The 20,129-nt window shown below is 39.8% G+C and overlaps 2 protein-coding genes across 4 annotated transcripts in view; both read left to right on the forward strand.

Moving 5' to 3' along the window:
- The window catches only part of GOLT1B (golgi transport 1B), a 13,683-nt gene extending 5,905 nt beyond the window's left edge, over nt 1-7,778 (forward strand). For both annotated transcript variants that reach the window (XM_071733081.1, XM_071733080.1), the window contains exons 3-5: nt 847-1,025; nt 3,690-3,771; nt 5,124-7,778. In XM_071733081.1, coding sequence (XP_071589182.1) covers nt 847-1,025; nt 3,690-3,771; nt 5,124-5,162 — 300 coding nt within the window. In that variant the 3' untranslated portion in view covers nt 5,163-7,778. The remainder of the gene's footprint in view (nt 1-846; nt 1,026-3,689; nt 3,772-5,123) is intronic.
- An 8,973-nt stretch (nt 7,779-16,751) lies between these two features.
- BCAT1 (branched chain amino acid transaminase 1) overlaps nt 16,752-20,129 on the forward strand; it is a 58,741-nt gene continuing 55,363 nt past the window's right edge. The window contains exon 1 of one of the 2 annotated variants that reach the window (XM_071733071.1): nt 16,752-17,330. In XM_071733071.1, the coding sequence (XP_071589172.1) occupies nt 17,322-17,330 (9 nt within the window). In that variant the 5' untranslated portion in view covers nt 16,752-17,321. The remainder of the gene's footprint in view (nt 17,331-20,129) is intronic. The other variant, XM_071733069.1, reaches the window with a different exon arrangement.

Here is a 20,129-nt window from a genome sequence, read left to right on the forward strand (position 1 = left end):
AGTTTAATTTAAAAATGGTTAGAACGGGGAAAAAGTGTTGAGAAAGTGGTTCATTAAGTAACTTATAGAACTTAAATTTCACCTATCCTTTTGAGCAAAATCTTTTTTTCAGAAAAAATACTACCTAGATGTATGCTTGTGAGCTGAAATACCTACAAGTTCTGTTTGCTGAATGAGCCTAAAAGTAGTTCCAACTGATTGAGACTTAGTGCAATAGTGTTCAGTCTATAGAGGAACTAGTGCACAGCAGGAACACTGTACACAGGTAACAAAACAAAGACCACACCACACACAACAATCAAAACCACCACTAGATAACTGATGGTACTCTTCAGCTCTTAATCCTTTTCTGGCTTTGCAATGTTCAGTAGATCAGTACAAGCTATTGAAGATGTTCATGGTTCAGAACAGAGCTGCTTTTGTAAGATGTCTATTCTCAATTTTTAGAAACCTTTGCTATCACTGATACTGAGCTTCAGCACTGCTTGTGGATAGGGATCATACTTATATTACAGGCCAGATAACTGTTACCACCAGGTCTTTTGACATGAGGTGTGTTTGTCAGAGATCACACAGGTAGACTCTTCAAAGCAGCTGAGAAGAGAATTTTGAGTGGTAGCTACGAGTGTTTTAAGATGGGCATTATAAAATAAAATCGCTATTAAATTCCAGCTAACTGTATCTCTTGGTGTTAAAAGAAATTGTGCAAGAAATGCAGCCTAATTTTGTAGAACATTTATATGTTTACATCCTAAACTTGGGAATATAAATAGGTTTTTCTTTCTTTGTGGTGGTGGGTTTTTTTATTTGTTTGTTTTTTATTTTTATTTGATTTGTCTTTTCCAGGTTTTATTTGTGGCTGGCTTGTCTTTTGTTATTGGTTTAGAAAGGACATTTAGATTCTTCTTTCAAAAACATAAAATGAAAGCAACGGGCTTTTTCCTGGGTGGTGTGCTCATAGTTCTCATTGGTTGGCCTTTAGTGGGAATGATCCTTGAAATTTATGGGTTCTTCCTATTATTCAGGTAAGACTTGTTTCAGAATATCTTTCCATATTGTTGTATTTAGAAGTAAATGTATTTGTCTAGTGTTGCTGCATTACAGTAGACAAAACAGCACGCTTTAAATATTTGCTTTTGATAGATTTTATGTAAAGCTGTTGATTCACGTTATCAAGAGTTAGGAAGTTAATAAGTATTTTTCATATCTGCTAATTGGTAATGGTTTATGTTTAACAAAAATCTAAAACTTAAAAATATCTGGGAGCACAAACTGCAAGCAGTACAAAGTTTAAATATTTCCTCATAAAAAAGGCAACTTAGATACTTAATATTTTTTGGTGCAGAGTTTGTTCTTCAAGAAATGGATCAAAATAAGCGGCTGTCAACATCCTGGGTCTGTAACCATAACATTTGGTTAAGATGGTAGCCCAGTGAAAAGAGGTTTTCTGTCATGTTGCATGACACTTCTGCCCTAGTATATTCAGAACTGATGATTATGGTTAGCATTATCTGGACTGAATTAAAGAAATATGATCATGATTCTTTGATCATTCATTCTTTTTAATAGGAATCTTGATGCGTGTTATCGATTTCACTATGTGACATTTAACTTCTTCAATATGCTAATAATTAAGAGAATTGTTCGTGGACTTCTGTCCAGATAGAGACTGTTCCATTAATGTACCCCTAAAGTACTTGCAAAGTTTTCATCTTCTGACTAAATAATATGGTTCCTTCTAATCAAAATCAAACACTGTTCTCAAATCACTCTTTCTTTCCACTCAGTAAAATTGTACGTTAATCCTATATTTAGTTTAGGAGTATTTTAGAAGTCTTAATTGTGCCTTTAATATGTGCTTCTTAATGTTCTACTCTGTATTACTCTGGCCTCCATCACTGCAGGCCTCTTGGCAATCACAGTATTTTAAACCTGCTTTTAAAACATCTCAGAAAAATTAGAAATTACTATGTTTAGGCAGGTATGATTATGAGTTATCTATTGGTGCTTGCCAGGAGCTCTCAGGGTAATATGATGTCAAAGGGATTATAGAGATCCTTAGTACTATCCCTTATTCAGAAGAGTATCCACAAAGGAGTAAATGATTCCACAAGTGAATGTTTACATGATCTACTTGAATTTAAAATGTCTCTAGGCCACCTTTTCTAGTGCTTAATAGTTCTCCTAATCTAACTTCCTTGCCACAATGCTAGCTAGTTACTACTCCAAACAGCTTTTTGTTTTGCTACAGTTGTGTTAATTTCAACCATTATTGTGATTTTTGGCAACTCACTCCTTTTTGAAGAAGTTAAAAATGGAGACTTTCCCCATGAACCATTTTGTATGATTCCCTGATTGGTTAAATAACACAAACCTTCCTGCTTGTCATTGGTCTCTTAAATACCTGATTTTCTTAGGCATAGGAATTACCAGATCAGCTTATGCACCTGTGGTTTTACTAGGACAGTATGTAGTCCAGATGGTCATTTCTGTGTATCATAGTGGTTCTAGTCATGTGGATTACTGGGACTTTTATATTTATCAAGAGCAATTTAGCAGTTGTAGTAACTTTACTTCAATTCAGACTAAGGTCATTCAAATGTAAACCACTGTATTTTGGTTTTTTTTAGTCTCTCGATTTTTAGATCACTAAACCAGTTCCATTAGATATTCAAATCCGTCTGAAATATTTAGTCATGGGTTGTTGTCTTGCATATGTAAACTACTTTTACACAGGCACCTTTCATACACCCTGCAGCAGTAATTGCAGAGCCCCTGTTGTCCACAAAGCAACTGCTAGGTACTGGTGATCAAGGAAACTTAAAACAAATGAGAGAATTGCATTCAGTGGAGAAGGCTATTTTGGGACAGTGTCTTATATTCTCAGCTGCTTTTGAAACCTTGTTCAGATTACAGGCATCCAAAATTATGGCTAACAGTATTGTCCTGCCTACACTGACTATTCTTTATTCTTGGCTACACCAGTTATTTTAGTCTGTTGCAAGTGGTTTGTGTGCCCTGTATCACAATTTACTGGGCCACTGAAATGAGCCAATCTTAAAGAAGTAAATCTCCAGGAATAAAATCTAGCTGGTATTTATATTATCCAGAAAATTATACAGTGTGGTGAAGAAGATGGTGACTTGTGAAACTACAGTTTCATTGAAGCTGAGGTCTCATTACATGTTAATCCTTATCCTATGCAAGGAACAAGAGGACTCAGATTGCCACCACCAGCTGAATTGCTGTAGTTGACTGCAAACAACTGAGATTTCAAAATTAGTTATTCAGAATTAACTTCAGATGCTTTTACATTGGGTATGGCAAGAATGTGTTTCCTATAATATGAAAAGAAAATCTCAAGTATGTTAATTTTGATAAGTTAATTGGGAACATGAGTTATGTTGACCAAGTTGGGTAGTCTTTATTTTTTGAAGAGCTGACTTAGGCCACCAGTTATGAAGAAAACTAAGTCAGTTTAAAAATTAGGTGCTTATTTCCTAGTTTGTTGTTTGGTTTTTTTTCCTTTCTCTGCTGATTATCTTATTCGGTAAAATTAATGTGCTGTTAACAAGCTAAAATACATATGTAATCTTAGTTTAAAAATACCTCTAGTTCCTAATTTCATAGCAATACAAGAATAGTTTAATTATAAAAACTAATATGATCTTCTGATGTCTTACCTAAAGGGGGTTCTTTCCTGTGGTGGTTGGCTTTATTAGAAGAGTCCCAGTTCTTGGATATCTCTTGAATTTACCTGGTATAAGCTCGGTAAGTGTTTGGTACTTCATGCAAAATCTGAAGTTTGTGCTGTTTTTTATCCCATTGTTACAACAGTAGTAGAAATGCATCAGAAATAAAGCAAATACAATTTAGAACAGTGACTTGGAGTGTTTTTGTGTAGTTGTTGCACCATACAGAGAGCCTTCATTCCCTCAGAGACTTCTAGATGTAAAAGTAACTAAAGGACCCATTTGCAGAAGTTTTAAACAAAATTTACATGTTTTAAGTGGACAGAGCCCTGGATTATGACACTGAACACTGGGGTTCAGCTTCCTGCTTCACTGCCTTAGGCGACCAGAGAGGCAAATCATTCATTTCACTGTTCTGTGCCTCTTCTCCTGTCTGTAGGATGAGGAGGACTCCACTCTTCTTTGTGTAGTATTTGTGTGTGTATTTATGAAAAGTGGCCTTTAAAAGCAAACAGTTCAGTTCAGTGTTAAGGTGTGGCTTGCATGGTGAATCCAGAGACTTGCCTGATGCATAATCATTCATCAGATATGCAGTCCACTGCACCAGACTATGTCTTGCTGTCTACCAAAATTTGTTTTTTTTTTTTTTAATGCAGTTTTCTATTTTTTTTTAACCAAGTAGCCAGGGATTTGAAGACAATTAAAAGGTGCCAGAAAGATGTTAATCTAGAGTGTTTCAGTCAACTACTTTTACTGTGCTAATTTCTGTATGTATTTTAACACAATCTTTTTAACCTTAGATTTGAAAGCAAGTTTTAATAGCTACTACTAAAAAAATTAATAGGGAATATAACTTCGATATATACAGTCTGTTTTTTAAAAAGTAGTGTTCAAGGTCACCTGCTCCAATCTGAGGCCAAGTTTTGGCTTGTAATTCATGATCAATTGAATGTTTTATTTGTCAATTGATCTTAGTCACATTTAATTTGATCTCAGTGGGGTTAAATCTTCTTTTAAAAAGATAATTGTTAATGTTTTATTCAAAGCCCACGTAGGCTCAGAAGAGAATCCACAGTAATGGTCAGTTGAAATATCTTATTTGGTCTACTAATGCATGTGTGGCTGATACTGTATTGTTTTGTTTTAGTCATTAAGCTAGCAGTGTAACTGCATTCTTCTATTTCCTTTTTCATTCTGTTGCATCTTCATGTTGTACTGCTAATGTCTATATGAGAAAAACATGTCATGCAGAAACACAACTGCAGTGTAAAGTTTTTAATTTTCACAAACTTAAGTCATGAGACCTTGGTGAGTACTATTTGACTCATTTTCAGCTGCATACTAACTGTGCAATTAGCAAGTAATATTTGAGAGTAACTTTGTACATTAATGTCATACAGCTTAAAACTTTTTTTGTCTCTTTTTCTACAGCTTGTAGATAAAGTTGGAGAAAGCAACAACATGGTATAATGACAAGAGGGCAGAAGACTGATTCTAAACTTACTGTATTATTTATAAAATCCTTTTGAAGAATACTCAGCACAAAGATTATGTTGTGTACAAAGGAAAAGCTTGTTACATTCTTTACATAACAGTTTAAATTAAAATGTATAGTCAACAATATACATTAGAAAAGAAGCTCAACAAGTATGCTTCTAGGAAAGTAACTCCAGAGTTCAAGAAGTAAACTGAAGAGGGAAAAGTCGTGGAATAGCCCATGTTACAACTGTTCAAGACTGTTTTTGTTGTTTTTGGTGAACATGCTAGAAGCAATGAACCCTTGTGGAATTAATGGTGCCTGTACTTTACCTCCTTATTTTGAAGGTCTGGTAGAGTAAACAGGCCTACATCTTTAAGGGTGACCCAAACTTACCCAGCCCTCTGCTTGCAATGCTCAGAGTGCAAAAAAAAACCAAAAAAAAATCAAAGAAAACTTCTTGTGTAAGAAGAGATTGCATCTTTGCATGAAGGTTAAGATGACTATTCATCTTTGTGTATTATGGCAAAAAAAGAAAACCTTACACGGTTCTGTTGTAAGCATTTTTGTAAATGTGTGGCTGAAATCAAACATTGTTATCTTAATGTTTCAAAGCCAAATGTAAGTTGATTGTATTTGCCTTCCATTTTGGAATATGCAAAATTTCAATCTTTAATAACTCCAGTCTTAAATGGTGGATCTGAACATGTATAGCTCAACAGGGAACTCTGGAACCTGACTTGCACTCCTTCTGGTTTGTTCTCCTTGAGTCATGTTACACATGCATCCCAATGAGAATGTAGCCCCTTGTCACTAACATGAAAACTTTGTGAAATGTGCTTAGTTTTCAAAAAAATGCATTTGGTTAAGGTGCTGACATGAACCCTGTGAAATGTATCTTATCAAAATTTGAACCTTTGTTTTTAAATAGTTTAAAGCTAAAGTTTCTTTGTTTACTCTGGAACTACAGGTTTATTTTTTACTGTAATAAAATGAAGATGTAAAGTTCTGTGTATGTGAGTCTCTGGGGAGAAAATTGAACTAATGGGGCTAACTAAAGATCAAGTGCCAATCTCCATATGTTTTGTAACTTGTTGCTTGGGTTATCTTCAAATAACTTAAAAGGTGTATCAGTCACAGCAATGACTTTGCTATGAGATCTTTGCTAATTTGGAGTACATGTCCCCTACTGATGACCCTGAAGGGTCATGTTTCTGCTTCTATTGGAATGTTAAACATTGTGCACTTTCAGTAGGTTCTGTTACATAGTGTCCTCTTCTAACAAAACATGATTATTAAGTAAATGTGTATGTGCAGACTTTGGGAGTTTCTGTTGTTTTTAACTTTCTTTTGCTTAAGTGTAAACCTAAAAAAATTACCAAAATGCAATGTTTGTTATTTCAAGTAGCTATGTAGTCTTGAAGGTCCAATTACTGTTTTGGTTTGTGGTGTGGTGTTTTTTGGTTTGGTTTTTTTTTTTTTCCTTCACTATGCAGTTAAAATTGGTATTTTCCAAAATAATTTTCAAGTTAAGAGGAGTCCTCATATACCAACCCTTTTGGAAGTTTCTAAAAAGCTTATTTATGTAAGACATGGGGTTTGAGCTTTTTTCATAACAAATGTATAAATAGCCACAATCTATTATTCCAGACATGTAATTTTCTTCCTTCTCAAACAGGAAGAAAATTATTCAGTTTAAAAAAATTGTCAATGCTAACAATGAACAGCATCTGAAAAATCAATGGATTTATTTTATAAGTGACAAAAATCGGCTATATATGCCTGATGTCATGTGTGTTAGAGTTTACAGACAGGACTAAGTAAGACTTGTGGCTTCTACCTCAAGAGATGAACCAATTTTAACTGCTTCTGTAGATCTGTTGTGTGTTAAAATGACTATAGAGTAACACTAAACAGCAGTTTAGCAAACTTGGTTTGTTTGCTTTGGTAGAGCACTAGTCTGTGCTGTGGGAATCAAGTACTGTTTAAAGGAGACAGTGTTTATCATTTACATTAGAAGTCAGCTACATGAAGATTTTTGTTCTTGTCTTTGAAAAATAATGTGATGGGAAAGGTGGATTGCACCGCATGACCATGGAGCTCTGACTGAAAGCAAATTGCTTTGGAAGCAGAAGTGCTTCATCAACAAGAAATCTAATTATATTTTTCAGAGGTGATGAATGCGTTGCTGTATATGATCTCTTAGCCCTCTGAAATGCCAGAATATAGGCAGTCCATCTCACTTCTATTTACCTGTTTTAAATCAAATGTCATTTTTTGTCAGATGTGAACTGTTGTGAAAAGCATCTGAGGGAACAAAACTGTATGTTGAATTTAGCATAGTCTTTATCCCTCAAGGTAATGTTGTCTTTGAGACAGTTTTGCCGAGATAAATGTTGGTCGCAGCAAAGGTCAAAATGACTTAGCCTTAAAGTGTTTCTGTCATTGTAAAAAATAACTTTAACAGAAACATGCTTAGAACATTTCTCCTTTTAAATGTGGTTTATAATTGCTGCTTTAAAAATCAAAAGGATGGATCTTACTCTGAGCAAATGAATACTGTAAATATCCTTGTCATACCTTGAATAAATGGGTACCTTTTTCTATAATTTGACTTTGTGTCTCTTTGCAAACACATTTGCAGAAAGTGTTTTGACAAGTTTTTCTTTCCAAAGGTTAGGTAGTGCATGCTGTTACTGCTTTGCAGTCTTCTATTGCTGTGACTTTCATGGTAAATAGGGTCTGATTAGTCTAAAGTGGAAAGGTTTCCTCTTGCATTTAATAAGCCTTTTTATATAAACATCCCCCTAGTTATTCAGGTTCTAGTTTCAAACATATCACAACCAAGTGTGGAAATCACAGTTAAGTGGGAAAATTATTTCTTTTGCAAAACTACCTTGTCTCCTTTTTGAGGAATCAACTTGAAACTTCAGGAGCCTGTATGTAGCTCCTGTCTGGTTACTTTGAGTGAACAGTTGCCATTTATTAACCAGGAGTTCTTTGACTTTCTTATTGCTCAAAATACAGTACCACTGTAGTTTAGGGTCTAAACTACAAAAACCTTTTAAGGAAAGGAATGTTGTCTCTACAGTAGATGTGACAGGTAAGCCTTTATAGGATTCCTTTAAGATTGCTTCCTTAGCAGATTTCAAGATACAGTCATCTAGTTGTTGCCTTTCTGGATTAATTGATTATCAGGACTGAAAGTAGAGTCAACATCCCCAAACCAAATATAGTATGTGTATCTCTGCTGTCTCTTCTGATGTTAATGGCTACCAACCAGATACAACCCTTGGACTCCTGTCTCTTATTTCTGGCTACCATATCCTGGCTTACTTTGGCTGTTACTTACACCCTTCAGATTGCTGTTACCAGACCAACTTGCCCAGAAGAATTTGGTCATGGCCCATTTGTTCTGACCTTTATACCTTTAGTATTGGTCTTGGCATGTTAAAATATCTTTCAGAAGAACTTGGATCTCATGCTCAGTCCAACAAGGAGACTCTGCAGCTGCTGTAATCCCTTGCCAAGCCTCATTTCAGTGCAGTTATGACACGCTAAAGCATCCTCCTCAAGTATGTAGAAATTTAGAGAAAAATAACAGGGCTGATGTGAAATAATTTAGTGAGGAATTAATTATCTCAAACTAAGTGTTAGGACTGATAATTTGTGATACTGCTTACTATCTATAGAAAAGCACTTATGTGTTTTTTACCACTGTATAATGTTTCTTAAGTTTACCTGCTCTAGTGCAGTGCATGTCTGGAGGTATGCTTGCTGAAAGGCATCTGTGTTCCAGTATACTTCTAAGCAGACAACCTTTTTTTCATTGAAGTGGTAGTAACACTTTGCTGGGGAATGTAATGGATGTCCTAGAAAAATATACAGGTTTGAAGTATCTTGCTGCACATGATGCCAAAAGCACATAAAAGCATCGAGTTTCTAGTTGACTAACCCAGTACAACCATGTCTTCACTGAAACCACTACAGTGTTTGACTTACTGTTTGGGATAGGAGTGTGGATGTCATTAAGATCCAGGAGCCAAGATGTTTATAACCGAACTGACAACGTACCTGGCTACGGGCAAAATATGGATAGCCCCCCTCACCCTCTTTCTTTCCTCCTTTTTTTTGTGCCTGTCTCTGAACCTGTTCGGGTCCGCAATGGCACTTTTGGGATCGGGGCGGTCACAGAGAAGGCTCCGGAGCCACCAGGGGGAGCCACGGGGAAGAGAAAGTCCCGGAGCCGCCCAGATCCATGGAAGCACGGGCCGAGCTCGGGGCGAGCACCCATGGAGCCACCACAGCAGACGACGCTAGTGGGGCAGAGATAGGGGGAGTCCCCGTGACGGGGAGAGGAAACAGAACAGGTCCATCAGGCGATTCTGAGGAAGCCACATGGAGCCACAGTGACCTACTGCTCCCCTGCCAGGCAGAGGACGTGGAGGAGCCAGGATCTTGATGAGCGGACAAGCCTTAAGCCTGGAATGGAACATCCCAATTTATTCCAGGAAAAGAGGTCCACAGGTCCTCTGGAGAACGTCATGTGTCAAGGAGCAGATCCCGGCAGAGTTCCCCATCCATACCAGGCACGGGGACAGGGAGCTCATCCGACCAAGCAAAGAACCGCAGAGTTCAACCCCTGACCATCTCCTGTGGGCCAGGACAATGAGCCCAGAAACACAGGAGGCCCTCGAGTTGGTGGCTGCTGAGGGGACACTGTTGATGGTTGAACTCGGTGATCTTAGAGGTCTTTTCTACCTGTGATGGTTCTGTGAAATGCAGTGTTAGTGGGACTGTCACAGCCTGGCTTGCCTCTGTCTCTGGCAGCAAACAGGATCAAGGCAGCACCCCTGCTCCTGCTGAGGAATGGAGTCCGTGGTGGAAAGCTCTCCTGTCATCTCCTCTTATGGCAAATCACAGGCTCGATTTGGTGGGAAGGGACCTCTGGAGATCACCTGGCCAAAGGCCAGCCAGAGCAGAGGCTGCCCAGGGCAGTTCCAATAAGGCTCTGATGATGGACAAAGCCTCTAGAGCCCTCTGGGCAGTCTGTTCCAGGCTGACTTTCCTTCCACCTGAATTCTCTAGAAATGGAGAATTTTATCATTTCATGGGTAGCATGCCCAGGACAACCTCCCATGGTCACATCCTTCACAAGCCCACCTCTGTTGATAAGGTGCAGGTCCAGAGGGTGCCTTCCCTAGTAAGCTCCCTCACCAGCTGCATCAGGAAGTTATCCTCTACACAGTCTAGAAGCTTCCTCTCTGCTGTATTATGTTTCCAGCACTTCATGTGGGAAGTTGATGTCCCCAATGAGGACAAGGGCAAGCGATCAAAAGCCTTCTCTCAGACGTCTATAGAATATTTTATCTCACTCTTCATGGGGAAGGGTCTACCCAGCTGCCACCCCAGGAAACAGCTGCCTGAAGGACCCACCTCTCCCCCAAGGCCTGTGCATGGTTATGGTTATGCTTTGCTTAGGAGGCCTTTTTTTTTTTTCTCTTCTCACAAATCAACAACTCAATGAGCTGACAGTTTGGGGGCCAGTAAGCAGGATAAAAAAAAAAAAAAAAAAAAAAAAAAGTCTTGAAAATTTCTGGCTGCTTTGTTGTGTACTTTTAAAGCTTTATTTAATTTAGACCAGGGGAACTGCACTGCAGCTTTAAAACACAAAGCTGATGCTGAACCTTTTATAGAGAGCTATTCCTGCCGAAAAGCTGTTCCTTGGCCCCTCACTCAGCTGGCAGGATTTGAAGCAGCTGAGTAGTAATTTGGAGATTGGGAAAGCAGGCTTTCTGCTTGCCACAGCCCAGCTGCCTCCCTGCCTCTCTCCTTCCCTCCTCCTTCCCTCCTCCAGAGCAAAAAGCTCTTCCATTAACATTGGAGGAATCAAGATTTCCTGTGATTTCTGCCATGTAGTTCTCCTGCTTTGAAATAAAAGGCATTTTGGGTCCAAAATGACAAAAACGCAAAAAAACCAGTCTTTAAAAGTGTATCGATTTAGCTTTCCTGTTGAAATCAAGTAGTTCAGCAGAGAGCCTGGCTGAGTGGCTTTCATCATTAATGATCTAACTTACATAGGGATTTTACCTCAACTTGCTCCCCCACTCCAAAAAAAAAAAAAGCCACAACAGCCCAACATATGGAGTGCTTCCCGCCTCTGACAGCTGCAGACCTGAGTGGGGGAATTTACCCATTATGAAACCTGACTCAGGAGTTACTTCAGCCTGGGGAAAATCAGCCAAAGAGGAACCACAGCACTTCCCTTCAAAGGTAAAGGTTTATTTTGATGAGAACTCAGGATTCAGGTGGTTTAAGCCTCAGACGGTGCCAGCTGAGGGGAGCCCTGCACCTCACCCTGTCCTTGTCCCCCATCTGCTGCCACCCCCTGTGGCATCGCTGTCCCTCAGCCCCTGCCCTACCTCCGGGACACCTCGGCTCCTTTTAAATGCCTTCTGAAGGTTTTGCTTCAGAAACTTGACACCAACACTTTATCTTTCTTCTGTGGTATGAAGGCAGCCAGCCCGAGGCTGGCAGGGCTGAGGGGGTGGAGTGGTGGCCCAGAACTTTCTGGAAGAGGCCTGTGGGGAGGGGCCCGCCCTCCTGAGGAGGTGGAGGGGAGAGGTGAGTAGCTAGGAAAGAGAAATATGAAAGAAGTGTTGGAAATAAGCTCTATTCTTAGTTAATTCCCATAGCGTGGTGTTTTTCTTGCCTCTCAGGGCAGAAATAAGTGGCACATTCACAAAGTATTTATTTAGGAAGTGTGTGTAAAATGCTGTTTCCCTAAGTGTCTGGAAAGGAAAGAACAGGGGATGCTGTGTTTATTTGTTTCCAGTTACCCATATGCATGCCAGTCTTTTCCTTTCAGCCTTTTTCTTAGTGTTTTCCTGATTTTCAGGTGTTGTGGGGCCACTTTCCCCTTTATCTTCTTGAGAGTGTAACTATGCAGTCTATTTCTCTGTGAGGATGCCAGCTTAGGCATTTCCTGCCCTTTAGCATCTATAATGAATATTTCCTTCCCCTTTTTTTTTGTTGTTTTGCTTTTGCTTTTTTTTTTTTTTTTTTTTTTTAAACCCAGGTCATGTTGTTAATCCACTTAACAGCAGAGCCTACACACAGCAGAATTGGTATGTTCAAGGAGGGAGAAAAATTATGTGAGCACCAGGAAAAGGTGCTGACACACACACACAAAAGAAATATTATTTCTCTGTTAACATCCACTGAAACCTGGAGCCTTCAGTGAGGTAACGTGTACCTATGACTATGAGAGGGGCCACTGTGTCTTCATGTTTCTACAAAGAATTCTTTTGTCTCCTTTTCCAAAATGAAGACTAGTAATTGCAAACATTGCTTTCTGTGTATAAGGCTTATTATTTTAGCTTCTCCCATCGTTTTGTATAAATACATATACATATATTTATTTTTTAATAAGAAATTTCTACAACACCAATCTGATTCTCATCCATAGCTCTTTCTTCACCCTTCTTTAACATCTTTCCACATCTATATTCCAAGTCCTGCAAGGCAGCTATAGGGAAATCATGTTCTGCAGTTACCTTCTTAGTTGTTCTGTATCAAGCTATGGGCTTCTGTCTTTCATTCCGTGTAGAATTACGGAATTATGCAAGCTGCTTCTTACAAAACTCCCTATTTGGCTTCATATCACAGAGCCTTTTCATTTTCCTAACAGTAGTTCTTCATATTTCTGTGGCTAAAAAGTGAGATTATTCAGTGCTGGTTTGTATAATGTGCACAATTAAAACCCCCTCGGTCTTCAGCAAAGATTCTACTCAGGAGCCCAGAGCAAGCAGACAAATACTGTGCACTTCTGCACAGCTTCTGTGCAGAACAGAAAAAGGAATGAAACATATTAATCATAGTTTTTTGTGGATATTCTACAAAGATAATCTGGCCCTAGTGCCTATCACACCTTCTGTTCACCTTGTCAATCTCTAGAACTTGTGGAAGCATTTTGGAGTCAAAGTATATAAATTACTTCTCTGTTATCTGTGAAAAATTTACTCATTAAAACTTTTAAAGTTTGCATTAATGAAAAATCTAGTGTAGAAATGAACAATGGCCTGGTTTATGAAAAAGAAATTCAGAAACTAGAAAATTTATTAAATTGATGGATCAATACAACTGATTGAATCAGTTAGGTGGATGTCCTTTGCATTATAACTTCTGCAATCTTACATAAGTAAGTATGAGTTAATGCAAAGTAGATTGAGGTAATTCAAGAGAACACTGCAAAAATATGTCTGTATGGCACATTTACTAATGGCAGTTTCAGGTTTTGGGGTGTTGCAGCGAAGTGAAATTTTTTTAATAATCTCTGTAGCTTCTCTGAGCTTTGGTCTTTTTTTTATTTTTATTGGAAGTTCAGGGACAGCTCGACTATCAAGAAAAAGTCTTTTAAACTATATTCTGGATAACTTGGTGTTCCAGCTTTGCACAAATCCTCTATAGTTGAGATAAAATTTGTCCTTTCCCTTTCCTCTCCTTCTTCTATTTCTTAGTTATGCCCAGTCCATGAATTCTGCTTTGTCCATCAATAGTTGGCAGTAGTTTAATGAGAACTTGAAAGGCATCTGTAGTAGAATCATGGAATCATTATGGCTGGAAAAGACCTTTAAAATCAAGTCCAACCACTAACCTAACTCTGCTGAGTCTGGTGATAAACCATGTCCCTGAGCACCACATCTAAACTTCTTTGAAGTTTTAAGATAATTCAACCACTTCCCTGGGCATCCTGGACTAGTGCCTGATAACCCTTTCAGTGAAGAAATTTTTCCTAATATTCAGTATAAACCCCCCCTGGCACAACTTGAAGCCATTTCCCTCTACTCCTATCGTTATTTGCCTGGGAGAACAGACCAAGCCCCACTTCACTACAACCTCCTTTCAGTAAGTTGTAGAGAGTGATAAGGTTTTCCCTCAGCCTTCTTTTCCCCCCTTCTTTTCCCCAGTTCCCTCGCACGCTACTTATAAGACTTGTTCTCCAGAGTCTTCAGCAGCCACCTAGTTGTCCTTCTTTGTACTCATTCCAGAACCTCAGTATCTTTCTTGTAGTGAATTCCTGAACAGATGCAGAGACCTTAAAAAGAAAACGGGCTCACAGCACAATACTCTTCAGACTGGCAAACCGAGCTCTGGAAAAAGTAAAACTGCATTCAGTTGACTAGAGGGATCAAGGATACTGGAGCAAGTCTGTAAAAACTGTAGAACCTGTAAAAAGAAATGCAGAAAATATATATGGATAAATATCATGTTGAGGGGCAGATACAGCATGACTTTTCTGAAAGAAAATCCTGACCTGCCTATCTAGAAATGTCTTTGGAGAATTCCATATACATGCAGACATCCAATTGGTACAATCTACGTGGATTTCCAAAGGACTTGACAAGGTCCCTTATCAAAGGCTCATAGAAAATAATCTCCCATAAGAAAGGTGATTTTATGGTTCTTTTCATTAGTTGGTTGCAAGATAAGAAACAGGAGAGACAGTCAGTGCAATTGAGAAAATGGTAGGGAAGTGGAGGCAGACAGATAGGACAGTTCCCTGATGAGTTTAAAACCTTCAGGGTAATAGTGTTAAACAATTCAACAAACTAGAGCTATTTGCAAAGACTTGCAGAAAGACCTTGTGAAATTCAGTTCACAGTTGCCAAAATAACATAATAATGTCTGAAAGTGAAAAATTATGCACATGGCAAAAAAAGAGCTTAATTTACACAAACAGTGAGTTATGAAGGACCTGTTACCTTTTAGGAAAGAAATCTTGGAACTGGATAGTTTGTAAAAATATTGGTTCAGTTTGCTCAGTTCAGTAATGCTCAGGAATGATCAAATTAGGGACAGGACACAAGGAAAAGAAACGGGGAAAAAAGCAAATTGAAAATGCAGGTCACCATATCTACTTTTAGATTTTTCTGTGTCTCATATCCCCATTCTAAATCAAGGATGCTCAAGAGTGTAGAACTTTTCTTATATTAAGACTAAAAAGATTAGGACTCTTCATCTGGAAAAAATGAGATGTATGACAGAGGATTCAACAGTAGTCAGTAAAATCACTAATGACACATAGAGGATGAATACTTTGGTCTTCATTTGCGTTCACAGTCTCACAGTATTAGAAGAAGGGAGCGTGATGTGAAATTTTCAAGTGGCAAGTTCAAAATAAACCAAAATTATGTGTTAAATTTGGTGAATTCATTCGTACAAGACCTTATAGATGCCAAGTTTTACATTGGTTCAAGAAACAAATTAATAGAGCAAAAATCCACCAAGAACTGTTAAGCCTGAATAATCCATCTTTCAAGAAACTCCTGTGGTACAAACCCCTCGAGGCTAAAGGAGTGCATTAGGAAAGTGCCTCTACATGTTTATTCTGTTCTTGTAACATTTCTGTAGGCATTGTTGTTGTTGACTGTCAGTGACAGGATATTGAATTAAATGGACTTGGTGTGGCCTGACCCAGTATGGTTGTTCCTCTGTTGTGGTTGTAATCTGAAGATATTTCATCATGAGTCGATTGAGTTGTTCTCATGAGCACTGAGTTGGAGTTCACTAATGATGAGTTGTATCTGATGTTTCTTTGCTGTCTTCTCTGTCACCTGTTTTTTGCTTCATGTATCTTGTTTCTTAAATAGCCACTAGAACATCCAACTGTTCACATGAACTTTTATTTTGGGTAGTGTCACCTACCCATATTTCTTCGGAATCCAAAGTTTTGTAATTCTTTTAAATAGCATTTTCTTACTTGCCTGAAGAGTGGCAGGAACGGGGATCTACGTCCATTTATGTATCCAGCCTCTGCCATTGTACAAGACAGAATAGTTCACGTACATCATGCAAAGCTGAGCCTGGAACTTTTTACAGTAGCACAGAGATGAAACAGCCTTCTACAATTACTCTCAAGCAGATCAGAAGGGGAAAATGTTTACAAAAAACAGTAGTAAAGGAAGAAGAGCCTTAACTGTAAAATCAGTCAAGATGAAAGTAAGTACATCGTGAACATCACACAGTGGTTACAACTGGGATTTTCTCAAAAATTTTCGTCTTCATTGTACTACTTCTGTACGGTTTCACTGGCAGCTACCTTGACACAAGTAGCAGAGTAGATCAGCCTCTGAGGCTTTTTCTTTTGTTTTCAGGAGCTGGTGACCCTGCCTGCCAGGTACCTAAGCACAGAAATCAGAGACACAGTAGCACATGCCAGCTGTAAGATGGCCAACTGAGGAACAAAGAGCTGTGAAGGTGCAGCTACACTGACTTCATCATGGACTAGGCTCTGGTTAGTAGGGGAAGGACCCAAAGCCCCGTAGTGAAACATCTGGCAATCCCAGCTAGCTCCAACAAAAATGGGGTGTGAGGGCCCCGCCTGTGTTCCTTTCCATTGCTGGGGAACTTAGCAGAAGTTGTGCACGTAGTGGCTGGGGGAAGCCTGCCTCGCCTTCAGAGAGCTGAAGGGCTTGCTAGACATGGCAGGGATGAGCTTCGAGGTGTTTGGTGTGTCAGACAGCTTGGATGGGAGAAGGAGGAAATGACTCAGGGGCTGAAAATGATGAGTTTCTTAATTCTTGGTATAGGGAGAGGGGTTAAGAAGAACGCGTTATCCTCGGTATAAATTACAGCACGTAATTGTCTCTGCTCGGTACAGGCTCGGCGCACGACTCGGGGCCATTTTAGGACCGAGCCACCACGGCTGACCCTGCAAGCTGACCTGTCCCGGCGGAGAGGTGCTGGCGGTGGGCTGGATGCCCAAGACCCCTGCCGGGAGCTGCCGGTGCTTCCCCGGGGTGAGGGCAAGGCGGGGCGGTGTGCCGTGCCGTGCCGTGCCGTGCCGTGCCGTGCCTGCCCGCCGGGAGGAGCGAGGCGGGGCGGCCCCCAGCCCCTCGCCGCTTTCTCCAGCGGCGGCTGCCGTGCGCACCGCCCTCGCCCGCTGATGCAATCGGAGCCCGCAAGCGGCAGCAGCAGCGGCAGCAGCAGCAGCCCCGGCAGAGCCCGCAGGAGGATCGGCCAGCCCGGAGCCCGCGCAGCCGCACCCGGGGGTTCGGCCGCCCGCGGGGTTTCAGCAGCAGGAGCAGCAGCAGCAGCGCTGACCGAAAGGAGCGGCGGCCCCGACAGGGAAATACCCCCCGTTTGCCAGCATGATGAAGGTAAGCAGAGCGCGTTTCCTGCCAAAAGCTCCTCGTCCATCCTTCGGGGGATGCGGAGTAACGGAGGGGATTTGCCGTGGTTTGCAAGAAAATTGGTAGTTTACTGATTTGTGTTCGCAGATTTTATTGCTCTTATTTGTTATTTATGCTTTACGAAGATCTCTTTCCCCAGGAGGTACATTGTTGGAGGTTCAGAAGCGACATGGGTGTGATTCCATCCCTTTCCATGTTCTTTCATTGCAGACAGCATGTGTGGAAAAGAAATGAGTCGGGAGGGAGAAGCGGGGGGGTGGGGAGGAAGGGAAGGTGTTTAATTTCCTCTGTGGGGGTATTTCTTACTGTTTATTTGTAATGTGGGACTCTCAGTGATGAAAAAGAAAAAAACTGCAACGGGTATGGTCTCCTGGCAGACATTATGCCTTGTTACAACTGTGACTTTATTATAGGTCTTATGTCTTCTGTTGTACCAAAATAGCCTGTGGGTAAAAACCCAGTTTTGAGTCATTTCAGAAATAACTTTGAATAATGGAAGAGGAGTTGTCGGTAGTGAACACCAACACGGGAGATGAATGAGAACTCTCTGTGGGAACTATCTTTTTCAATGTCATGTTTACATTCTGCTTAGTGAGGCTGATCTCGGGATTAAAAGGAAGTCTTCCTTGTCAAGACATGGAGATAACATGGATGCTTTTCAATTAGATTGAGTGAACATCACAGCAACTTCATACTCTGTGGAACAGCTGCACTGAGTCTTAGGTTTTGAAGGTCTATGCTGTGCTAACTGAACTTCACAGCCGTAGCATGATACCAAAGTTAACAGCTGAGGAAAAACAAGACAGAGTTATTTGCTTTCCTTGAATAACTGTAACAGACAGAATATGGGCACAACAGGTATGTGACTATCAGGTGTCTCCCCAGCCTCCTCACTGCCTTATGACAAGTGTTATCTCATCCTTGGTCTCATCAACATGGTTCTCCTCTGGGTGGGCCTAGCAGTGGTGCAGGTGCTGATAGCAAGGCTAGAATGGGTGACTGCTCTGGAGCAGCCTCAGGAGGCTCTGATTAGCCCATTTACTCTTTCTGCAACAGGAGTTCGGCTGACCAGCTATAGCAGAAAACTGATCTGAAACTGCTGAGGCAAAATACACAAACAGCTACCCCCAGCCAGAACACTTACAGTCAGGTTGCAAGCATGCCAAGGAGTGAGATAGTCTGTAATGCTTTATAACACTTTTGATGTACCTGTTGTGCATCTAAGAAAGAGAGCATCACATCACCTTCATCTCTGGGGCATTATCCACCACCTGGCAGTAATTCCCAGTAAATGCTCTGGCATGCCTATGCAAAAAACAAGTAGAAAGGAAGCAGCAGACCTACCTGTCTGTTTGCCCAAAGCATCACTGAACATCTCACTGAGTTATTTTCAACTGCACAAAACCTAGCTGTGCTTTGTATTTTACTTTAGAAAAGATAGCATGAAGCAATGGCTACAGGAGTAAAAATACACTTGTGTTGCTTGGAAATGTAGCCTTGGGCAAGTCAGTTCTGTCTGAGCCCTTTACTCTTTATTTGCATTATCTCTTCAGACTAAGCCCTTCAGGGTTGTGACTGTCACTGCATATTTGTAGAACATGTATCAAAGGTGCAGAAAATTACCATTTGATTAGCATGATACTTATGCAAAATCCAATAAATTTATAAAGCTACCTCAAAGACACAGCATAGTTACAGCTCCTCATCCCTTCATCTCCCCCTTCAATGTTTCCTTATTTTAGTCACAACTCTTCCTTTCTCCTTGAACCATTTTCAGCCCAACCTCAACTCTCTCTTTCTGTCTTGTTTAAAGATATGTTAAATATTGAAATCTGCAAAGTCATAGTTAAAAAAGAAAACTGCAAAATCATCAAGTAGCTTTAACACAGTTGATATATTGCTAAAACAGTCCATGGGCCATATCCTTTAATTGGATAGATGAAAAGAATTCAAATGGAATTCAATAGTGATGAATTTATCCCTGGAAGGACAATTTTAGGAAAGGAGGTAAAACATCTCATCAATTGTGTAAGCACTCAATGACTTTGAATTTGTTAAGCAATTTTAAACAATTTATTTGGTGTGGACTTGCTAAAGAATGAGAGTAGTCATTATTTTCATTACTTCCTGATATTATGCTATTTTCTTAAACGAAATCAAACCCAAACATATAGTGAACTTAAGATTATTAGTAGGTTTAAAGACAGGACCTTCAGTGTTAGGATGCAGGATCTAAGGAGTAAATTCTGCTTGGAACAATTGCACAAAAACTGCACTTTATGTCACTGTAGTGACATATTATGTACTCCACAGTGCTAGATAAACTCATTAGAGACTTCCAGGAGCTCTAATCACTCAATACTGATTGTGGGGTTTGATAATAAATTGTGGCTATCCAGCTGCTACAATGGCTGTAACATAGAGATTAAATGTGCAGCCTTCATCTTGGGTGACTGAATTTCAGTGATACTCAGGCATAAATCAAAGTAGTGTGTGACCCTAATTTGCTATTTGTAGTAACCTACATGTGTGCAGCTTGATACCTCAGTTCTTACCTAGGTAGAAGTGAATGGCTTTACCTTGGAAATGATTTCTTTACTTTATGACTTTATACATTAAAAGGACAAGTAATATTACCTCATAAAATAGAGCCCCTGTTGTATAAGGGCAATTTAGCAAATATTGCCATATGCTGTTACAGATGAAAATCTAGTGTTATGCGTATGGAAAGGTCTAATGTTGCCCTTGGGTGTGTGTATCAAGTGG

Source organism: Heliangelus exortis, chromosome 1 (genome assembly GCF_036169615.1).
Source record: "Heliangelus exortis chromosome 1, bHelExo1.hap1, whole genome shotgun sequence".
NCBI classification, from domain to species: domain Eukaryota; kingdom Metazoa; phylum Chordata; class Aves; order Apodiformes; family Trochilidae; genus Heliangelus; species Heliangelus exortis.